The sequence below is a fragment of the Malaclemys terrapin genome, chromosome 6 (assembly GCF_027887155.1).
Source record: "Malaclemys terrapin pileata isolate rMalTer1 chromosome 6, rMalTer1.hap1, whole genome shotgun sequence".
NCBI classification, from domain to species: Eukaryota; Metazoa; Chordata; order Testudines; family Emydidae; genus Malaclemys; species Malaclemys terrapin.
Genome location: NC_071510.1, coordinates 101,308,034 through 101,331,596, shown reverse-complemented (window position 1 = coordinate 101,331,596; position 23,563 = coordinate 101,308,034). Strand labels below are relative to the sequence as shown.

Below are 23,563 nucleotides of genomic sequence, written 5' to 3'. Positions count from 1 at the left end.
GGGAATCTGTACAGCTGTTCCAGCTAAATAAAAGATGGGGATTAGAAAAACTTCTTTAATGTCTTGCATCTGAAGAAGTGAGGTTCTTACCCACGAAAGCTTATGCTCCCAGTACTTCTGTTAGTCTCAAAGGTACCACAGGACCCTCTGTTGCTTTTTACAGATTCAGACTAACACGGCTACCCCTCTGATTCTTTAATATTGTTCATGTTGATACACAACAAATAAAACTGTCCGCTTGTTATACCAATAGAATAAAAACCAGCAAGATCTTATTAAGAGGGATAAGGCAAAGATGCCACATTATTGTAAATATAATGGTAAAGCAAAAGATAAAAGTAAACAACATTGTTTGACTACTTATTCCTATCACTACTTATTCCTTATACACACACACACACATATATATAGATTCATTCACACAATCATTCGTTCAAGTTCTGTATAGGTGTTATAGTTACCAGCATAGAAGTTGCTCATGCCAAGTTACTGCCAGGTATCTTGGTCATGAGGATGGAGCCGAGTCTGTGTCAGATGCACCTGATGCTCCTGAAGGTTGGCAGCAGAACCAGAGACTCAAAGTCATCAGTCTTGAGAGTCCATTCTTATAGGAATTAATTCCTATGTTAGTCTATGGGAGCTGTTTCATCCTGCTGTTGCTGACTCAATCAGCAGATGGCACATTCGTGGAGACATTCCTGGTGGCTCCAAACTGTCCAAAGTTTGTGTTTCTCATCCTTCCAGGTGATGGGGTGGATCCCAGTTTACCCTCCGGGGGTTGTCTGGTCATCCACTTGACACATTCTTCGGCCGATGGATACTCCCTTTCTAGGCTGGTACCTCCCTAACCATTCAATTATATCAAGCATTCATCAGCATACATTCCATATCTTAACCATATTTTAATTTACTGTCTCCATCACTTTCAGGGTGTGTGCTAATTCATTTGAGACTCCCAGCCCTTTAATCACAGAGGGTGAGGGTCTGTCCTAGGAGCCATTGAATGAAGTGAAAGTCACTTAGTGGCTTATAGTGTTTGTTTACATTGTATCAATTATTTCAAGAACAAAGTCAATTAACTTGTTTGTAAGTTTTACATAGTAATAAAGTATCTTTCACAGGATAGATATAATCACTGGTTTCTACAGACAGTAGCTTACAATTTTTAACGGAAGACCCAAGAGATTTTTGTACTTGGTAAAACTGTTGGATTTTAAAGTGTGGGGGACAAATTATGAGGGGGTCACTGTCACTTGGGGGAATCACTGTTAGTACCTTCTTTAATATCCCTTCATGCTTTCAGATCCCAGTGACAATAATGAAGCCTGAGGAGAAAGCGGAGGTGCCAATCGGAGTTGTGATAGGAAGTATACTAGCAGGACTACTATTGCTGTTAGCATTGGTTGCTGTTTTATGGAAGGTGAGTAGATATTTATATCTGTAAAAGTAAACCAACGAAAGAGCCCTGGTGTATTCAGGCGGGAAATCTTAGGAATTACTGTGTAATCATGCCGAACAATCATTTATCTGCAACTTGGGGAGAAAAATATTTTTATTAGTATTGCACCTTCCATGTGAGAATCTCAAAGTATATTACAAGGGATCCTTACAGCAGCCCTGGGAAATATGGAAAATTATTATAATACATTTAATAGACAAGGAACAGGTAAGCACTGATTTCCTGTATAACCATGGCACCTCTGTTTTCTGATAGGGGTCAGCCTACCTCCATGACTCACAAGCTGTGCTCTGCACATACCTCCAGTGTTCCAAGGGGGCAGGCTGGGCAGCAGGAGGGATGGGGGGTGGACTTTGGGGAAAGATGGGAAAATGAACAAAGATATGCAAGAGGCAGGCGGGGTGAGTGGGAGAAGGAGAAAGGAAGAGGCTTGTGGGAGGAGGGAGAGGAGGGACTAAGGAGAAGAGCTATCCAGGGTGTCTGGTTTTGGGAAAGGCAACAGATTGTCTCTGCGCCAAAGCATTGGTGTTTGAAGGGCTCTGTGGCGCACCAAAGCAACTGCTCCTTGGGGAGCTCTTCTGGATTCTATGCTTCATCATAAAGACACTTGGCTGCACAGCTCTGCTGCTTTGGCACTTGATTGCACCAAGCAGCAGCTTGCTTTTTTTGTGTGTGTGTGTGTGTTTGGGGCTATACCTTGAACCTGAATGCTCGGGGAAGGCGGATGAAGACATGCCTCCTGCTTTTAAGAATTTTCTTCTTCTTCTTTTTTTTTTTTTTAAAGAAACTACTGTGTGAGTCAAGAATCAGGTTTAAATTAACAGCTTGCTAATTAGAGTTGGTAGGGAAATGGTAGTTTTTTACCACGAAAAAATATTGAAGAAGGTGGGAGGGGAGAAATTCTTTCATAAAAACATTTTTTTGAGGAGGAGGAGGAGGAAGGTTGCCAAAAAAAACATTTACAACCTGAAAATTTTAGCTAACTTCTGTTTTTTCTCAAATTAGTTTTTCATCAAAAAAAATTCTGATGAAAATGTTTCTATCAGCTGAGAAATGTAGTCTCAAATGACTAAATAAATGGCATGTGTAGATCTTCTAATCCTAGTACCTTTCATTACCAGGCAGCACAAAATAGACAGTATACATGGCTGACAAACTATTTTCAAAACTTCTTACAGCTTGGCTTCTTCAAGAGAAAATATGAAAAAATGACCAAGGATGTAGAAGATATTGACGAAATTACAGAACTCACAAAGGACAAAGATTGAAGACAACAGTGCTGGGAATACAGAACTAATCCTCTGAGCCACAAACAATGGCTGTGGTCCAATCAGATCTTCAGCTGGAGTGCCTTAAAGTTCAATAACTGTTAAACTTGGTTTTTAATGAATGAAAATATTTTACAGATTCTTCTGTATTGTAAGAGTAACTGCAGGTCAGTTTTTTTTTTTCCACAAATGATTTATAGTATATTTTCTTGTATATTTTTTCCTTGCAAACAAATTAGCCCTTGAACCAGGCAGGTCTGGAGTATGCACCTTGTGGCAGAAATCCTACTTCTGTTCCACAAAGAGCAAAATAGAACAACCTTTTTTCAGATTTTGGAACAATATCAGTCCAAGTTAATAGGCTCTTGGTAAAAATGATTTTTTCTACTAACTAAATTATCTAGATGAAATCATTGCATGATGAATATTGATTCAGGACATGGAAAAGAAAAGCTCAGTTTGCGGTTTATTAGCTACATTTTGATTGTCTTGGAGAACTGACCCACATTTCCCATCAAATCTGAGTCTTAACTAATCCATAACGTTACAGGTTGTATATATTATAAAATGGGCAATGCGTCCTGATTTGGGAATGAAGACTCCAGACTATGCCCTAATATAGGCTGTCTGGATGGGTTCACCATACCAAGTACATCACCATATTCCTTTCACTAAGGTGACAACAATTACTTTTTTACAGTGTGTGTCAATTGTAAAGTACTTCTAAATGAGACATGCTCCTGCATTAGTGCTGCCTTGCATGTTTTGTCTCTTTTAAAGGCAGAAGATCTGAATTTGAAAACTCACTGTGACTTGCTGTCATTACCAGGTGCTACTGTGGCAGTTTTCAAATTCTCAACACTACTCCAACCGATTTAAATTTTACTTCTCTGAACCCTTGTCTTGTGCTGTTCACCATCTAACAAGGGAGAAATAACAGGCCTATATTTATTATTATTAAAAATCACTTACTATACCTTTAAATTTACATGTCATTTTTCTGTAACCCAAAGAGCAAAGCTGAACTGAAAACCTTTATTCATAATCCTTACGGCAGTAACACCACACACTATTGGCATGAGTATGAAGATGCAAGATTTTGCCTTTGTTCAGTAGCTGACAATAAGGCAGAAGTGAAAGAAAGTGTCTGGTGTATTATAGGGGCACAGGAAAAGCTAAGTAATGTGCAGCTAGTGTGACAAAGAACAGTGGAAGATCTGTTCTATATTGGTGCTTGTACCACTCTCATTGTTGTATTAATTGAGTGCCTTTCAGTGGTGCATTAAGCAGCATGACTACTGTCACATGCTGTTTGTTCTTATATAGCTACAGAACTTTTATAAGTAACTTATATTTTGTACAACTTAAAATACTGTAGTACTTTTGAAAGAAAAGTTTTAAGAGTTAAAAAGGAACGCTTATTCAGGTGGCCTTATGTTACGCTGTTTAATTTACATAACAATTTTCTATTTAAGTGACCTTATGTTATATACCCTTTGCTTTAAAACAAAATCTTTGAATTTTAGGTTTGAAAAACTAAGAATCTCCATGTTAAAGAAAGAACCCACACCAATCTTGTGGGCTGAGATAATTGAACTTTTGGTTGCCTCGCTCTCGTGACTGGCAGTTAACCTCACAACAAGCACATCATCTGTTGTGATATGCTTTTCTTTACATATTTTGGATTAGAAATAAGGTGGTGTCTGATAGAAGACAATTATCTGAAGGGAGTAAAATTTTCAAAGGGACCTAAATCCCATTTTCAAAAGAGACTTAAGAGTCTAAGTCCTCTTGACATTCAGTTAGACTTTAGGCAAAGATTCTTAAAAGTACCACTCTTTTCTATGAATGTGACTGAGGCTCCTACATCACTTAGAGCCTTTATAATTTTTTACCCTTATCCTCCTAAGGGCCCAAGTCACTTTCAAAAATTGGACTTAGGCTCCTAAATCACTTATGCACTTTTGAAAATTTTTACCGAAAGTCTTCTTAGTCAGTAAACAGTAGCCAGCCAAGCCACCGACTTCCCTGGCTGGCAGAGGTGTCATTTGGAATAACAGCTGAATTATTTTCAGTCTATCGGGTGTTTGTTTTTATTCTAGAAGTTTTTTTATATTTTCATATTCTATTTTTTATGGTGACATGTTGAAAGACAATCTGGATCCCAAACTCGATTGTCTGACAGATAAATACAGTTGCCACCAGTTGTGTTTGTGGCCAAACTGAGTTTTTAAAAATTAAGTTGTGTTCTAAACAATTCCTTAAAGAACAAACTTCTGACTCGCAATTATAAACCCTGGGTGCAGCGACTAGCACATACGACCTAAGATTGAAGATAAAAATTGGTCTCCTGCCTCAATTCTCTTTTAACAACTTGAAAAAAAAATTTGCACCCATACTGTACTTGCAAAAGCCTCATACATAATTAATCTTGTGCATTCAAAGCAAGGAGAGAAATTTAACAATGCAGTGGATGGTAAAATCTTTCATTTCTTGTGCCTTTTGGTGGTGCATGTAATGGAACCCAGGCAGGCAGCCAGTTTTTATTGTCAGTCACAAGTTGAATGTGCAGAGGAGTGTATTACATCCAGGGTTTTAGGTGAGTGATTACATTCACTTGCCGTGACTGGGTTTTTCATTGTCCCAGGTGTTAGGATTTTTTACCTAATCTGGAAGAGGTACTGTTCTCAAACTACAAGGAAAGCAGAGCATAATTAGGGTTTTGCATCTGTCACTTAGCCATTTAATGTTACTAGTTTGGTGGGTTTGTTTCTTTTGTGTTTGGTTTTTTTTTTTTTTTTGTATGTGTATTTTTTATTACTTAAATAGTTAATTCCATTTTGCAAAGAGTAATTTTATTGCACTTTCGGGTAGGCATAGCCTCAGAAATAATGCTGGAAATGTGATGTATATTTTGTACTGTGTATAACGGTTTGGGGGTTTACGTTTTTAAAACCTTGTAAAGATGTTGTTTTATCTCCGTGTTATTTTGCGGTGCTGAGCTTTGATTCTTATCTTGCTTGCAACAGCAGAAGTCAGGAGTAACTCCAGTGAAATCAAAAGAGTTACACAGTGTAAAACTGGTGCGAGATCCAAATTAGATTGGCTGAGGTTTAGACGATATGAGTAAAGTCCTTTGTAAATCTCAAAAATTAGTTTCATAGGAGAGTGGACACTGCCAATGGGGAATGTGAGATAGAGATTTAATACAAATGATCAGATTGAGGACTCAGAACTAGATTGTAAACTCTTTGGGGCAGAGACCATCTGTTATGTGCTTGTGCATTGATGGGCATAATGAGGCCCTAGAGCCCCTAGGCACTACTATAGTACAAATGATAAATACTAATTTTTTGTTACAAATCTGAATACAGAATAAGTAATAAAAGCAGGGCTTTGAAGAGTGAAAAGCTTTACTAAAAGCCACTATATAAAATGCAGCAACATTTGTCTTTGCTACAGTAGCAGAATCCTAAGGTTATGCTATTGCAAGGTGCTGACAGCCAGGTGTTGAGGATACTAAGAGGCTGTGCCTCCTCAGGCCTTACAGGTTTTAGCCACTGGTGCAGCAACACTGCTAAGCTCAGCTGCACTGGTGTTAGTCACAGTTCACACTGATGCAGCACATCTACACTAGGGGATTGCACCAGTGCAGCGATATCAATGTAGCTAGTTCCCACATGATCTCCCCCTTCTAAAATTACAACTTCACAACTCATTGGCCCTCCCATCTTGGAGCAGTTTGTTGTCTTCCCCCTCCAAGTTGGCAGTGAGTTTTGAGTGATCCTCAGACCCTCCACTCATCTACTTCGTATTACAGCCCAGTTTTGCACTTGAAAGAGCAACGTATGAAAATAAAGGTAAGTAAGATCAAACATCACTAACTATTACATATGTTGTTTACTTTTTATCAGGCTAACAATTTCCTCATTTTATTACCTTTTAAACATAATGAATATAAAATGATGTTCTCACTGAGAAATGCAGTTAAGATTTAAAATCTTCTCGGGTGACATTTCTGCCCTCTACTGTATGTATATTTTGCACTTTAGTACAGAATGCCATAGCACCTAATGTACTGGAGTTTGTTTTTGTTTGTTTAATAACAAAAATAAAAGGCAGCACTGTTTGATGTGTACATTCAAATCAAAACTTCTGTCAAATTGCATGTGATGCTCTATATACACACACACACACACACACACACCTACCTGCTAGTATCAGGCTGACAATCTTTACAAAACTGGGTTCAAAATATTTAAAAAGTACATCAATAAATTTAAAAGTCATTTCTGTAATTTTTTAAATCTACCATTGGCATAAGCAACCCCCTACGATTACTATTATTAAAAGGGTTTAGAATAAAGCCTCAATTTTTTCAGGTTTTTAATATATGCATTTGACAACAATTTGTATGTCATCAGTTTCACTACTATCCTCTGTGGGGGGCTTTCACACAACAAGAGAAATTGAGGGCAGATTCAAAAAGTAGGTAAATATGTACGTAACACCACAAAAACTGGTAGGATAGCAACAGGAAAGAGGTAGTACTTTTAACTCTTTAAAATAATTTAAAGTTGGCTGTATCTCTTTAGCCAACTAGAACTGAGCATCTATATTCTACTTCACAACACATATTGAATTCAGGGAAGGTGAATGCCCCTATAACACTACCACCTGCAGCTGTCTCTACTGACATCTACTGGATAGATTTTGATCCACATTCCTGCACCATCCATTACTTTGTAATGATCTCCCAGCATTCAATTGATGGTTAAAAATCAACCTAAACCACTTTTGAAAACATAACAATTAAATACTATGAGGGCCAGAGCAACATTAAAAAATTGCTCAAATATTAAGCTATAAGCGATCATCCAGTCACAGCACAAGTTACTCTCAAATACTGCAAGTCAAGAAGTGAGAATTATTTTCTCTAAGGGGTTCTGCCATCAAATCCATTCTTTGCTTCCATGCTATGATAGTTTCCTGCCTCCACAGGTCAACTGCCCGTGTTCCACAAGTTGTTCTCTGTGCCCTTGCACTTTCCTGTAGAAAAGCCATCTCACCAGCATACTATCACAGGCATACAAAAAAGTATAGGTTAGGTACAATGCCTGGGTTAAAGATTTTTTTTTTCTTGATGACTACAAGGGGTTGTTACATATTGCAACAGGAGATCTGATTATCTTAATGAGCACTAATGGTTGCAGCTACTTACATTGTTCAGGCCCAGAATTTCTCTTGCTGATCTCCTGCAGCAATGAATTGCCCAGGTTTCTAGCACATCTTTATAGCACATCACCCTAATGTCCAATGCTGTTGATTTGTTACATAAAACAGTATTTCCGCTAGTTGTAATGGTTTAGCTGGATGTACCTTTGTCATATTATAGGACAGAGGCAAAGGCAGGATCAATCAGTTCTTAATGGTCTTCAGAAGTTGTTTGAATGTGTCAAGTATCTTAACATCCTGTCTCTACTATAACTTCCAGTAACTCCCATAACCTTTAAATACATGTGTATAAGCTTTCTTGGAACTTTTCCATTTCTATTTTATAGTCCAGTTGAAGAACCCCAAATTACACATTTCCAAATTAAGACTTATTGTTCTAAACCAGTGCTTACATTAAGTGATGCTTGTGCCTTGAAGGACAGAAACAAAAACTGATGGTGTGATCTTAGCAGTTTAACACAACATGCCTCCCCTTTCTTATGCCTGGTTACTGGGAGGGAAGTAGTATTCCCCTTGATCTGAAATCTTCTCTCTGCTTATATGATGGGGATATGTGAGTGATTACTCTATTCTCCTTCCATCAGATAAGTTACAGAAGCACCAGTGAAATCCATAGATTCCATAAGATGCCTCTGAACCAGATATGGTATAACTTTGCAATGTCATTTTCTGTTTTAATTCTAGCATATAAGCACTACACTGGTTCTGCCTGGTTCATAGACTACCACTGATACGGCATGTTAGTCCTATACCTCTCTTTGTAAGTAATACCCATTTTTTGCTTGATCCCAGAATTGGGGCCTCTCCCTGGAAACAGATTCAGGTGGAGCCACTACTGCCAAGAATTTGAAACACTGGGTATAATAATTGCACTTTAAAAAAAACCCAACAAATATTGATCTCCGTAGAAATTATCTTTATTCATGGAGCTGATAGCACTGAACAATCCATACAGCAAAGCCACATCCAAATAGCATAGTTCTTCACTCGCACATTCCAAACAAGGAAAATTCAGTCTATAACTTACTCTCCCCTACCTAAATATAAGAGCCAAAGTGACATAGAAGACACATCAGACACCCATAATAGATGCATACATGCAAAGAGCGGCTTCTCTTCTTCCCAGGGATGTCCCCTGCCATCAGTAGGAAGTACACCAAAAACAGTACAAGAACCCAGTTTAATCACACTTGTGTTCTAAGTTTTGGGTTTTGATTTTGTTTTAAAACTTATTCTGGTTGAAACTAACACCAAAGATTACTGTGACTGAAAGATTAGAGAGAGAACTGTCTTTTTCTGTTTTTGCTTTGTGCAGTTGACAATGCTACTGAGGAAATAGTGAAACAAGTAGGGCCCAAGTGTTGTGTAATGGCCTGTTGTGTAATCTTGGGCAAGTCACTACACCCCTGTGCTTCTTTCCCTTCCCACACCTTCTCTGTTCTGTCTATTTAAGATTATAAATTCTCTGGGGCAAAAGCTATCACTAGGTTTCTAAGGGCTGAGCACAATGGGGCTCTGATCTCAGTTGAGACCTCTACAATACAAAACTACACTGCAAATTGATAATATCTGTATATGTGAGTAACCTTACTTATGTGAGTAGCCCCATTAACTAATTAGTTCCTCCTGTTAAATCTACTGAATTTTTTTAATTGACTTTGTTTCAAGACGACAATGTCCTTTTAACAATGAGTGAAGATGAGAAATTTTATTCCTAACTCTAAATATTCTTGCATTTGTAAATTCAAGTCAGAGACTTAACACTTTTAATTTGTAACAACTATTGGCTTTTTTAAACACATAGAATAAGACAGCTGCAAAAGCTGCTTCAAAACTAGTCACCTCTATACATCTATTAAAGTTCAGTTAAGTTTGTGTTTTATTGCTAATGCAAATTAGTTGTCTATGATCTCACTTCAAATAAAGAGCTTTAAATTTCCTTAATGTGATGGACCTGTACTATCAACTACACAGTAAAAATATTTTTATGAAACAAAGCTTACTGGGAAGTAACCATTAGTAACTCTGGGGATAATTTATATTTTTTCTCTGCTTGTACCAAAAACGTTTAATCAAATTAAAAGTGTCAAACTATCTAAAAGCCGGTATGTTGACTTTGCAGTCATATAAAACTAACAAAGGGTATTTTTAAGATTAAAAAAACCACAAACCTGATTGTCATGTTGTGCTCTCCAGTGCTGGCAGTGAACACACAAGGTGCCAGAATAAAGGTATTAAAGCAGCATATAGTATATAAAACTAGATTCCTTTCAATTAAGAATTTTTGGGGAAATGGTTTTAAAAAACTGTCTAGCTATTTAAAAAACCACAACTGGGTGATTTTACAAAAAACGAAAGTTATTTGTGAACTTAATCTAATTACTGTCTGTATTTCATTCTGTCTTAGACTCAAGTGTTTGTTATAATGCATATGCTGTTACTAGTTAGATTTACTGTAGAGCAGTGGTGGGCAACCTGCGGCCCATCAGAGTAATCTGCTGGCAGGCTGCAAGACTGTGTTTACATTGACCGTCCGCAGGCATGGCTGCCCACAGCTCCCAGTGGCCGTGGTTCGCTGTTCCCGGCCAATGGCAGCTGCGGGAAGCAGAACGGGCTACAGGGACATGCTGGCCACTGTTTCCCGCTTCCCACCTGCGGATGGTCAATGTAAACACTGTCTCGCAGCCTGCCAGCAGATTACCCTGATGGGCCGCAGGTTACCCACCACTGCTGTAAAGTATCTACAACTAAAGGCCGATCTGCATGCACAGTAGAGTGACTTTGGAGGTGGAGTTATTTTTCCACATCTGCCCAAAAGCATTCCTTGTTTTCTTTCCAAGAATATTCCTCCTCATAAATCTCCTGCAAACAAAAACAAAAAATGGGAAGTGCTTCAGGAGTCTGCTACATACAAATACAACCAGTGCACAAAAATTCAACAGCTAATCTGCTATTAGTTATACAGTACAAACAATTTGCATAGTGTTTGGCAGACACACAGAAAAAGAAGACACTGTCTTCAGATGCATACAGTGTCAGGCCCTGATTCTGCAATAATTTCCATGGAGGGACACACCAAGCCTATGCAGATCCCCACTGAAATTAGTAGGGCTCTGTGCAGGGTCCACCTACACAGAGCTCATGAATGAAAGCATAAGCTGCAGCAAACATAGTGCTCATGATGATCAAGTTTTAATGCACTTGCCTTTTACATTATTCTATATTAAACTACTGAGCCTTTATTTTAGAAAGGAGGATATTTAATTTGTTCATAAATCAGAGATGCTAAAAAAATGACTAACACCCAAAATACTGGAAGCTGACAATCAAGGGCCAAGTCCTCAGAACTGAACATTTGGAACCCAGAACCAGTCCTGTCCCAAAGCACTGATCATCCTTTCTCAGACCATAGCCACAGTCCCTGACATCCCTCTGCAATATAAATCACAGAAGTGGACAGCTGACGGTTTTAAGTGCTTATACAACTATCGGACTCCAGAGACCGAGAGCATGGTGAAGATGAAGGTTGGCACTTTTTGTAAAGTGCAATACTTAAATTCACCTTTTTCCAAATTGGAACAGTTGCTTTCAAAGTGTTGATGCAGTATTGCACAGCCTCAAGAGATGCCACTCGGTGTGGAGAGGAGACTGCTACAATCACACTTGCTTCTGTTACTGGAACTAAACTAGGGAAAGACAGGAATAGGACATTGGACGTAACATTTACAGTGCATTAGCATCTAAAGTCCTCAACAATGGCTGGGCTCCATTCTCCCAAGGCACCGTACACAACACAAAGTAAATGAGCATCCTTGTCCCAAACAGCTTATACTCTAAAAACACAAAACCGATGTTCAAATCCTACACTTTTTACAAACGTATTTCCTCAATTTTTCTTTTTAAAACAGGTTTATAGGATTAGATAGGAAAATTGTTTTAGACAATACAGCATAGAGCAGAACTTTGCTAACTTGCAAAAATGATTGTGAAACCCATTGCAAGGGACTGAGTTTTACCAGTGAACAAGTATCAATCAGTAAGGGCCAGTTCTAGCCTCTGTGTACCTGCATAATCACTGACAGGCTGCACATGTGAACCTGGCAGTGCAGTTTGGCCCGCTAATAGCACGGTTCTGCATCCATACTGAGTTTGTAAAGATTTTTAGTTTCAAATTGAGGATATTTTTCATCTAGTGTAATACATTTTGTAAAAAGAAGTGAAGTCTCACATTACCACTGTTCAGTAATGCTAGGTTATCTTTGCTGAGAGGTGGGGAGGCAGCCATTTGTGATGTGCTCAAATTAGACCCTGATCCCGAATCAGGCTCCACTAGCACCAAAACCTGCATCTACCCACTGATTTCACTGATTCCTGGAGATCCCAGTACAGGATGGACCTGGTAAGATTCATGCGCCATTACTTTCCAATGGATCTGCATTTTAAACTCAACAAAAGGGTAATTATTAAGTCATGGGAAAAACCCTTGATCTCCTAGCCAGCATGACTGGCAATGCCTATTTCAAAGATATTCCAGGGTAGGACTGAATTCTAGACCTTGTATACTCTGGTAAACTTGACTTAATTTCTGTAGTGAAGGGCTTGGATTCTGTGGTACCCCAGGGCAAGAGACTGGAAACACTATGGCAGCTTCAGTTAAATCTTAGTTTTATTTTCAGTGGTTCAGGCTACGTGCAGCCTCAGGCATCCATCACCGCACTGGTTTGTACGTGGTTCAGGTTTTGAAAGTTTCTTTGGTAACTCAGAGATGGAAACTGATTTTTTAAAATGACCAGGCACTGCAGCACAATTTTGCAGCAAGGGGTGGATTCAGTGGCAGGTTTCGCAGCAGAGAATATGCAGGTTCCTGCCCACACCATATGCAATTACAAGCATACTGACATTTAATTCAGATTTAGTTAGATACATCTTGGTCATACATACCCAAGTCTATGGTGCACTGCTATATGTTTGACTGAAGGCCATTTCTGTCTGACATCTCTACAGATTTTCTTTATTTCAGCTTCTGCCATTGGTGAGTATGCTTCATATTCTAAGTGAATCACCTTTTTCCCTTCAAAGTTATTCCTTGTAGTACCTAAAAATAAATGAATTACTAAAAACAAGTAAGTTATTTATTTCTATTGGGAGCTCCAGTCCTGGGTCAGGACTCCATTGTGCTAGAACAAAAATATACTCCCTGCCCCAAAGAGCATACGATCTAAGAATGTCAAACTACATATTTCTTATTCTGGAAAAGGTTCAACCAGCTCACTGCAATGAGCTGGAAGTGATTGTTTTTTAAGTACGTTAGCAATTCTTAACGTATAAAAAGGACAGAATTTAACCCACCGATTTTACATGCTGGAGTTACCAATGTCCAAGATGGCAACATCTTCACTAGCGCAGATCTGGCCCTATATGTTTAGAAAGTTGTGCCTGTTGTCACTGCAGTTGCTCATACGACATGAATAACTGTATGGAATTTAGGCACACAATGGTACTCACTTCTGAGCACAAAGGGTTCTGAAAATGTAGGTCGTGATATACTAACCACAAGGCTAAAATTAAGTCTCATCTCTTCAGATACTATTTTATGAAGAGGTAAGTTGCATATGGGCTATACTGTGACATTTAACCTCAGCCCTACACTGGAGGGTGGTGGAGGGACAGCCCTGGTGGTCAGCACATGGGGTTGACAGAACCATAGTTCTATCTACTCCCCATCTCCTTTTGTGTAAGTTGCTCCGGGGGAGAAACTAGCAGTCCCTGTGCTCCCCAATATAGGGGCTGCAATTCTAGGCTGACCACACCAGCAAGGAGGCTCCTTAGGACCTCATTCCCTATTGCATGAGGGCTGGCCATGATCTTGCTCGAAATGATTAATACATAATTTGCTAAATATTATTGGTTTGTCCCAGAGACTTATTTTTTAAGTAGTCTCAGAAGCATGAGGTTGAACTTATGAGGTGACCTGTGCTCTACTTACTGATGGATATACACATCCAGGGATTTATTTTAGGAGCATTAAACTCACCTATGAACAGGGACACAGCCCCACAGCATGGAGAAATCACCAGCTCTGACACTTCATCTGTAGAGAGTTTTTCATAGTTCAGTTTGATGAAATCTTTGGACTCATCTTTATTTTCATTCATGGCTTCTCTGGAAGGAAACAGAAAGCTACAGAACTCAAAGATTTAATAAGTTACTTTTCTGGTTACATTGGCCATTTGGAAGCTGCTTTTTAAACAGCCGTGAGGCCTGAATTTATCCAGCAAATGTATGGCACCCACTAACATGCCTCAGCTGTAGGGCTCACCAGCAGAAATGAAAAAGTAGGTCAGTCCCCATGCAGAATTAGTTCTTAGCCCCTTTGCTGGGAGAACACTAATTGCACTTCTTGTTGGCAATTTCTGGAGGTACAGGGGCTCAGTTTGTTTTAATATACCAATTCTAGGACCTAGTCTGCAGTGGGATCAGCTAACAGAGACCCTTGTGCTAGCATGTCCTACTGTGTGACTGGCTATAGTAAGAATGTCAAATTATAAACTGTCTGGAGTTAGAAGAAGGCAGGGAACCTTATTATGATAAAAAAAACTGCTCCAGGGGCAGTTTAAAAGCATTCTTTCAGCCAGGGCTCATTGATAGAGCAGCAACCAGTCCAGAAAGGGACACCTCCACTTTCTATGGGAACAAGAGATGTCACTTAATCTGGGAAGCATGAGGAGGAGCTCGTTTAACAGCAGTGAGCTAGATTCTGCTCTCAGTTGCACCAGCATAAATCAGTGGAGTTATCCCGATTTATAGTTCTTGAGACAGTGAGTATTTCATTCACTGAGACTATCTGAAAGGAGAGATCTTCTTTTAGCAAAAGAGAAACAGGATAATTTTATATTTCAAAATTGCTTTAAATCATCTCCCTAGCATCTTAATTTTAAAAAGTCAAAGTGAAAAAAGGTTTCTTTTTATTGTGATATTAGCCAACCGTGAGGATTAGCACCTCAACTGAAAGCCAACAACTATAAAAGCACAAAAATATCTTTAAAAAATACAACTTAAAGGACATTATCAAAGGGACTTAGGCACCAGTGGTCTTCATAAAACCCCTGCTTAGCTGCTATCAAACTCCACAGGCACTCAACCTTCCTTAGCACCTAAGTTTTTGCATTGAAAGTTTCCAGGGAGCCTATTTTTCGGCTTCTGAGCATGCACACTATTGTCTCACTCTAGGTAGCTAGGCACCTAAGCCCCAGTGTGATGCACAAAGCAATGGAAGATAGGCATTCCTCCTCCTAACTCACTTGTGGGGCCAATCCCATAGTGCTCAGACCATGGCTAACACCACACAAAGTGGGGGTGGGGGGGGGCTGGACCACCCTCCTAACTTGTGGCCCAGTGATTAGGGTACTCACCTAGGATGTAGGAGTCCCACCGCCTGAGGGAAAAAGGGATTTGAAGAGGAATCTGTCACCTCTCCAGTGAGTGCTGTAGCTACTAGGCTATGGGATAGTCTGACATGGGCCTCCCTTAGTCTCTCCCATTAAAGCTGTTCCACTGTGGATAAATAATGAGTTAGTCAGTGGGCCAGAGAGACAGAGTACAAGAGCATGTGAATGACTCTACAGCCTGGTGATTAGAGCACTCACCCAGGATATAGTGGACACAGGATCCAGTCCTCCCGCTCCAATGATATACGAACACGAAAGACTGAGGGAGACCCATATCAAAAACTTCCCATAGTCTGAGAGGTAGCAGATCCCTGTTCAAATCCCTTCTTCCCTCTCAGGCAGAGGGGCAACTTGAACCCGGGGTCTTCCACATCCCAGGGATGTACCCCGACTGCTGGGCCAAAAGTTGTGAGAGAGATGGTCCTTCACCATCACCTTTGGTACCTAACTCTGAAAGAGGGTTCACAGCTGAGAATCCAAAGCAGAAGGAGGCACTCAACTCCTTGAGAGGGGTCGGGCTTAGGACACATCCTTTTCCTTGGCATCTCCTATTGGCTAGTTTATGCCACTCCTTACCTAGTGTGCTGGCTTTTGTGAATCCCACTCTTACGTGCTTAGCTCCTGCCACTCATTGCCCAGGAAGCCTGAGTGCCTAACTCAGGCTTTGTGAATCCCAGTGATTTGTCTAGGCAACCAAGCCCCTGTGTGAATCTAGCCCAAAGTATTTTGAAAGCTTTTTCCAATCTGTTGCAAATATGTTAATCATTTATTCCTGCACCAACTTACACCTCAGTATCAGCATCATGGCTGTCTACTGCAGGGGATGCGTGTTACACCTTCTCAGAGAGTACTAGCAGAAGGGGAAAGTCATTCACAAATCACTAGACCCTAAACAGAGAGGAAAATTAAAAAAAGAATTCCAGCAATGTTTCAATGCACGATCAACCCACATAGGCCATTTACAAAAAGAAGCTATACATACCTAAGTGTGTTTGCCTGGAGTTAGCCCCCGCTGATAGGTGGGATAATGGCAACCTCGTCACCTGACTGCAGGACCAGAAGCTGATCACCAAGAAGCACGTATTCCTGGCGAACAGCGAAAACCACTTGATCCTGAATGGCAGCAAGTCTGAGAAGGATTAGCAGTAGCATAAATACATTTAAGTAAAGTGTTTGCATGAATTCTCATAGTTAAATGTGAAGAATTGACTGGTGCATAGCTCAGGGAAGCTGAAGTAGTAAGATTACGACTTACACATCTGCATTTGTACTATTTTTTTAATCACAACAAACAACTGTATGCCCTTGGACTAGGTGATTATCTTTTCATGGGCATGGGCAAGGGCGAGTGGTGAACCAAACCAATAACATTTCTAAAGATAGGAATTGAGCTGGTTATTTCAAGCAAAATAAAAAATAAATTATATACAGTGGATAGGAAGATACCATGTGTCCAGTAGAAAAGAGTGGTGATGCTTTATTTAGAAAAGGTAAAATCAATCATAATAAAGGAATTATACTTTGCGCTTACAGCGTATAGCACAGACGGGGGAAAATACTATTGCCCAGATGCAAGTAGATGTGCCAACTGGGCAAGTAAGACTGTCAATGTGTTAGTGATCTGGTTAGAAGCCAGTGGTGACTACTGACAGAAAGGTAAGAAACAATTTCATTTTCCAGCCAAGTCGGGGTATGTAACATCTTCAAGGGCTTTGCACAATTTGCTACTGTAAAACATCATTTGATTTGCTTTTCATAGGGAGAATAAAACTTGCAAACTACAGGCCACAAAATGATCAAAGTCCATAGGTTTTAGTAATCAATCCAGTATTAGGCTATATGGTAAAACACACTCCAGTTTGATTACAGGCCTGTCTCATCTTACGCGGGGGTTCCGTTTCACGGTTAGTGCGTAAAGCGAAAACTGCGTGTAGTCAAAATTACATTGAGTTGAATGGCGGGCAGAATCGTCCCACTACAAGTACAGTATTAAAATTGTTGTTCTTTTTCCTTTTTTTTTTTTTTTGGCCAACTGCGTAAAGCTGAAATCGCACATGTTAAATGTGCGTAAGATGCGACAGACCTGTACTTGCTAGTGCTACCGCAAAACCCAATTTTGTTTGATTTTAGGCAAGACCCTCTCTAATATTTCATTACAGCCTTTCAGTTGCAAGCTTAGCTGCTGCTACTAATGCCAGCCAGTTTAATGCAAAAATCAGTGAAATATTCACTCTTTTGAACATATTTGTAGAACTACATGCTCACAAATAAGATCCCAAGTAGCAAAATGTAGAACAGATTTTGCTACTTTTATTATACTGAAAAAATGACATACATTTAATTCAACTATATTACATTTGTAACTCCGTTAACAGTTTACAAAACCCCAAACTTGAGGCGCACCAGAGGTATGCTCTAGTCTAAAACTACCTTGGATGCCTTTTAACAATTTCTTCCCACAGCTGTAGAGAGGTTAATTGTTGCGGTACAGAAATAATCTCAGAGCGAACACCTGCCAAGTCAGCGCTCCTGGCAAAGTACAGCGCAACAACCTGTTGAAAGACAAATCGCTATTCAGATTACACACCATTCATCTCCTGTCTCCTCAATGGGTATTTATAGCGCGGGAAATGGGCCCCAAACCCATCAACATCATCCAAGGAAGAATGCTGGATTAAGCGTTACGATTTTTTTTTTAAAAATCACATGCGAGTCCGTGGTTCTCCACTTTCGTTTCACTTCTTCGCGTTAATGCCTGATCTCGTTTTAGGCACGATAAGCAGGACAGCTCATGACAGTGACTGCAGCCCAGGCTCCCCAAGCCCGTACATGACTAATCAGGCCCGGCTGCAACTGCTCACTAAATTGGGGGCCCTTAAGGAGGTGGCCAGTGTTCTTGTGACTCCCGCAACAGAATAAATGGGGAGTGTCGGGGGAGGCTGATTACCAGCTGTCCCGTGGTCACCCGATCCCCCTGCAGCCGCCCGAGCGCCGAGTCCAGCAATCACCAGCACGCCCTGAGCGAAGGGGCTGCCAGGGGCACTGCAGAGCGGCTATTGCCGGCTCTCCCTAGGGGAGCAGGGAGCGAGCCCCGCCGGGCGGAGCGGCACGTTGCTGGCTGACCGCCCTGCCCCGGAGCAGCCCGCTATCCCTGTCCCGTCCCGGTGCCGTGTAAACACCCGCCGGCCCGGCTGCAGGCTACGCACCTCGCAGCTCATTGACGGAGCGTTGCGGGTCGGAACCCGCTTCCCGAAGGGGAACAGGCTGCTGCGCCTGCGCCCGGCCCGAGCAGCTGCGCGGAGCCAGCCGGCTGGCCCTGCCTCCCGGCCCGCCCACTGGGCTGGGGCTCCAGCCTGCCGGGGCCCCGCGCCCTGCTACAGGGCAACGAGACGCCAGCCCGGGGAGACCAAAGGGTCCGGCCCGAGGGCAGGCAAAGGCGGCTCCAGGCAGCCCCGCAGTGGGGACGGAGCGGGAGCCCCAGCGCTGAGCTCATCCCAAACCGGGGGCGCATTGAGCGGCTCAGCCCCGCCTTGGTCATAACGGGGCTAGAGCGCTAGTGGCCCCGGGGAGCGGTGGATGGCCGTGGATCCCCAGGGCCCCAGCTCTGTCGCAGGCCGGGGTCTCTGGCGGTGGGGCGGCTCAGATGCGACATGCCCCAAGGCCAGAGGTGTCCTGGCACTGACAGCTGGGGGGCCTTAGCTAGTACAGGCCGCTGCGGGAGCGTCCTCGGCTCTAGTCTGAGCATGAAATGAGCCAGCAGGTGCCGTTCAATCTCAGCAGTAACAAACAAGCTCTCCCGGACATTCGTTCCAAGTTAATTAGGCTGAAAGGTCCTCAGGGCAGCGACCCTGGCTTTGAATTTGTTCTGTGACGTCCAGCACTGTTTTTTGGACGGTGTATCAATAACCAATTTGCAATCAAGGGATCCAGACACTCAGTTTCATGTTATAAACATACAATGCAATTAAAAGGAATGGTAACACCAGATGGTCTCAAAATATCCATAGTGTGTGTCATATTTTAATACAGAGATTGTCTTGTGGGGCACCTGCCTTCCTATTTATAATCACCTAGCATCCTTTCTGATAACTACAGCAATTGGTTACATGGAACAGTAACAGTGGGACAATATTTAAAGGAGTGTTAGCTGACTCAGTACAATTAACAGCTGGAAATAAGGAGGAGCATCCAGTATTATATGACAGGTAAATGCTCCGAAGACCAATAACAAATGTTCCATATACCACAACTTGAGAAACTTTGATGTAATAAACCTCTAGCCAGGTAGGCCTACAGTTGTCACGGTGCTGCTCACCTGCATCTTCACAGCAGCAGAATAGTTTTCAAATCTTCCTCCAAATGCAAAGACCCTATCACTTGAACAAGAGGAGAATTTCTGATACCTGATAGTGATATGGATTTATGATGCTGTAATGATGCTGGTTCTGGCGGGACCCAACTGAGAGTGCCAATTCAGGACTAACTGCTTAAAACAGGGCAGTTACAGCCCAAAGCTGGGGGTTTTCCACCACTAAGGCAAACCAAACCAGCCAGCCAAAGAGGACTTTGGTCTAACCACAAGTCACACAAGCAATTCCCTTAGACACTCCAGTTTCCCAGTATCACCACCAGTGCCACTCATTATGGGGACAAATGGTTATGAAAACCAATACCCCAGTAAAAGAAAAAAGGTTCTCTCGATCCCAAAGAATCAAGCCCCAGACCCAGGTCAATATACAAATCAAATCTTACCCACAAATCACGCTGTTGCCATCCTTTAGAATCTAAAATCTAAAGGTTTATTCATAAAAGGAAAAATATACGGATGAGAGCCAGAATTGGTTAAATGGAATCAATTACATACAGTAATGGCAAAGTTCTTGGTTCAAGCTTGTAGCAGTGATGAAATAAACTGCAGGTTTAAATCAAATCTCTGGAGTACATCCACAGCTGGGATGGGTCATTCAGTTCTTTGTTCAAAGCTTCAGTTTGTATCCTTGTAACAAACCCCGATGCCAACTCTGTCCACATATCTATTCAAGTGACATCATCATAGGACCTAATCACATCAGCCATACCATCAGGGGCTCGTTCACCTGCACATCTACCAATGTGATATATGCCATCATGTGCCAGCAATGCCCCTCTGCCATGTACATTGGCCAAACCGGACAGTCTCTACACAAAAGAATTAATGGACACAAATCTGACATCAGGAATCAAAATACTCAAAAACCAGTGGGAGAACACTTTAACCTGTCTGGTCATTCAGTGACAGACCTGCGTGTGGCTATCTTACAACAGAAAAACTTCAAAAACAGACTCCAACGAGAGACTGCTGAGCTAGAATTGATATGCAAACTAGACACAATCAATTCCGGTTTGAATAAGGACTGGGAATGGCTGAGCCATTACAAACATTGATTCTATCTCCCCTTGTAAGTATGCTCACACTTCTTATCAAACTGTCTGTACTGGGCTAGCTTGATTATCACTTCAAAAGTTTTTTTTTTCTCTTAATTAATTGGCCTCTCAGAGTTGGTAAGACAACTCCCACCTGTTTATGCTCTCTGTATGTGTGTATGTATATCTCCTCAATATATGTTCCATTCTATATGCATCCGAAGAAGTGGGCTGTAGTCCACGAAAGCTTATGCTCTAATAAATTTGTTAGTCTCTAAGGTGCCACAAGTACTCCTGTTCTTCTTTTTGTTTGTAGCAAAGTCCCTCCAGAGGTAAGAAGCAGGATTGAAGACAAGATGGAGATGAGACATCAGCCTTTTATAGTCTTTTCCAGGTGTAAGAACACCTCTTTGTTCTTACTGTGGAAAATTATAGCAAAATGGAGTCTGGAGTCACATGGGCAAGTTCCTGCATACTTTGCTGAGTTACAAGGCATATCTGCCTTCTCTCAATGGGTCAGTTGTATAGCTGATGGTCCTTAATGGGCCATCAAGCAGGCTAGGCAGAGCTAACACCAACTTGTCTGGGATGTCACGCAGAAGCAAGCATAAGTTTGAAATACAGACAGTATAGAGCCAATATTCATAATTTCAACTACAAAATTGATACACACATATAGACAGCATAATCATAACCAGTAAACCATAACCTTATCTTAGACACCTCATTTGACCCCCTTTATACAAGATTTGGTGCCACTACAGGACCTTGGTTGCAACCATGTTCTATATGGTCCCAGTTCAAATCAATAATGTGACAGATGCACATTTGACCATTTCTGATTTCATCCAGGTAACCCAGTAGTACACATTCACCCTAGCCTGATTGTTACAACATAGTATAACAACAACAAATACTATGCCAGTGGTTCGCAAACTTTTGTACCGGTGACCCCCTTTAACATAGTAAGCCTCTGAGTGCGACCCCCCCTTATAAATTAAAAATACATTTTTTATATATTTAACACCATTATAAATGCTGGAGGAAAAGCAGGGTTTGGGGTGGAGGCTGATAGCTCACAACCCCTCATGTAATAACCTTGTGAACCCCTGAGGGGTCCCGACCCCGGTTTGAGAACCCCTGTTCTATGCACTTATGGTAGCAGCTTCCATCCAAGGATCCCAAAGCACTCTGTGAATGAGGAAGAAGTATATATTTGTACTTAGTAAGACCTATGAACCACAAAGGGAAAAGATTAAATTGTCTGCCAGTGAGGAATGAATATCAAAGTCATAAACACATTTTCTGAGAAACACCCATGAAAGTTGCTGTTGCACACAATAGGATCATTTTCACTTTGGTAGGGGATGTATTGATAAATCATTGTCCACTGAACTAAACACTTACCCCAAACTACTCCAAGAGGTTTAGAAATTTCTGAAGACCCAATAAGTGAATGTTAATGAAAATTACACCACTTAACCCTTCCATTCAACACTCTGAAAATTTGCCTTGTAGTCACTGTCTTGCCTGGGCATAAAAAAGTTCTATGCTATAACTTCAAACATTTTACTGAAATCTTCCTACTATACATTGTTAAAGGAACAACAAGGAAGTGGCATATACAACTGGAGTTATGGCATTATGATATCTTTAACCTCTATCACTCTTTTTATCCAGTGTTTATATCTTATTTAGAGGATATCTGGAACTTTTATCAACCTATCTGACTCCCCTAATTATTTCGATATATAGTGGAAGTGAGAAGATTGGCGATAAAGAGCGAAGGACCTAGAGGGATCATAACCCCATTCCCATACAGTATCTACATGCTCCATTAAGTAGCTTTGGTGCCAATTCTTGGTGCTGTATGCTCTGTTATTTTACATGGTTGCCCCTTGACCTGGTTATGCCAGTTCCCATTATTTTTAACATAATTCAGATGCTATGTTGCTTGTTTATCCCCTTTTGACATATTCTGTAATATTGTTTTACTTCTACAGTGCAAAGTCTGATGCACATTTATGGTATGTCCATTAAGATACATGCTCATATGTTTAGATATTTATACTTTGGTTTGAAATAGAGGAATGAAAATGGCTTAATGAATGATAGTGTTAAAAAAGTATTTTTGCTAATTTTCTGCTTTTTTTAAAGTTTGAATTGATATCTGACAAGTGTTGCTGGAAATGGCAGGCTCTCATCCCAATTACACCCAACACTGAGAAGCTCTCTTGATATCAATTTGCTTAATTGGAGACTTTGCTTAATGGACCTGTTTTTTTCTCATGAATTAAGATATGTTGCATCTATTTAGTTCAAATATACCCATTTGATATCATTTGACATTAACTTATTTCATGATTAATGATTTCACCAACATGTATGTGACAGGACCCCCAAGGTACAACCTGGAATTCTGAGATGGCTGTGCCCCCTTTACTCTACAGCCTGGGCTGTCTCTTACAGTGCTTTGCCAGTGACAAGCATCTAACCCCTCCAACAGCTGTTATCACTCAGCTACCAGCATGCAGAGGCACACCCAGCTAAATTGAATAAATACTCTTATGAACTATACACACTGAAACACCAGCAAGCCCTCAACCTTGCACCCCAGGAATATACTACCTTGCACAGCTCAAGTTCTTCTCTTGACCAGTGCAAGCTTATTAACTAGTTCACCACTTCATCAAAGGAAAGTGGACATGCACCAGCCTTTGTAATCTGAGCAGATTCCCCAAGCACTTCAG

General features: G+C 40.9%; 3 protein-coding genes across 6 annotated transcripts in view; 1 reads left to right on the top strand and 2 right to left on the bottom strand.

The window, feature by feature from the left end:
* The window catches only part of ITGA2 (integrin subunit alpha 2), a 105,525-nt gene extending 98,646 nt beyond the window's left edge, over window positions 1–6,879 (top strand). The window contains exons 29-30 of the mRNA XM_054032893.1: window positions 1,304–1,420; window positions 2,638–6,879. Of these exons, the coding sequence (XP_053888868.1) occupies window positions 1,304–1,420; window positions 2,638–2,727 (207 nt within the window). The 3' untranslated portion in view covers window positions 2,728–6,879. The remainder of the gene's footprint in view (window positions 1–1,303; window positions 1,421–2,637) is intronic.
* Window positions 6,880–8,861: 1,982 nt separating this feature from the next.
* LOC128839364 (molybdopterin synthase catalytic subunit) lies at window positions 8,862–16,454 on the bottom strand. 2 transcript variants are annotated; one of them, XM_054032294.1, is made up of 5 exons: window positions 16,393–16,454; window positions 13,997–14,142; window positions 12,904–13,057; window positions 11,525–11,648; window positions 8,862–10,824 (listed from the first exon to the last, which is right to left on the bottom strand). In XM_054032294.1, the coding sequence occupies exons 2-5, from the start codon at window positions 14,115–14,117 to the stop codon at window positions 10,756–10,758; spliced, it is 468 nt and encodes a 155-aa protein (XP_053888269.1). In that variant the 5' UTR covers window positions 14,118–14,142; window positions 16,393–16,454; the 3' UTR covers window positions 8,862–10,755. The 2 variants fall into 2 exon arrangements, with proteins under 2 accessions (XP_053888269.1, XP_053888270.1); XM_054032295.1 differs by lacking the exon at window positions 16,393–16,454 and adding an exon at window positions 15,375–15,387.
* MOCS2 (molybdenum cofactor synthesis 2) lies at window positions 14,037–18,703 on the bottom strand. Of its 3 annotated transcripts, none has more exons than XM_054032296.1 (4): window positions 18,617–18,703; window positions 17,841–17,962; window positions 16,393–16,539; window positions 14,037–14,124 (listed from the first exon to the last, which is right to left on the bottom strand). In XM_054032296.1, exons 1-3 carry the CDS (start codon window positions 18,626–18,628, stop codon window positions 16,413–16,415), a joined length of 261 nt encoding a protein of 86 aa, XP_053888271.1. In that variant the 5' UTR covers window positions 18,629–18,703; the 3' UTR covers window positions 14,037–14,124; window positions 16,393–16,412. The 3 variants fall into 3 exon arrangements, with proteins under 3 accessions (XP_053888271.1, XP_053888274.1, XP_053888273.1); XM_054032299.1 differs by having other exon boundaries at window positions 14,062–14,142; XM_054032298.1 differs by lacking the exon at window positions 14,037–14,124 and adding an exon at window positions 16,198–16,298.
* Window positions 18,704–23,563: the final 4,860 nt, after the last annotated feature.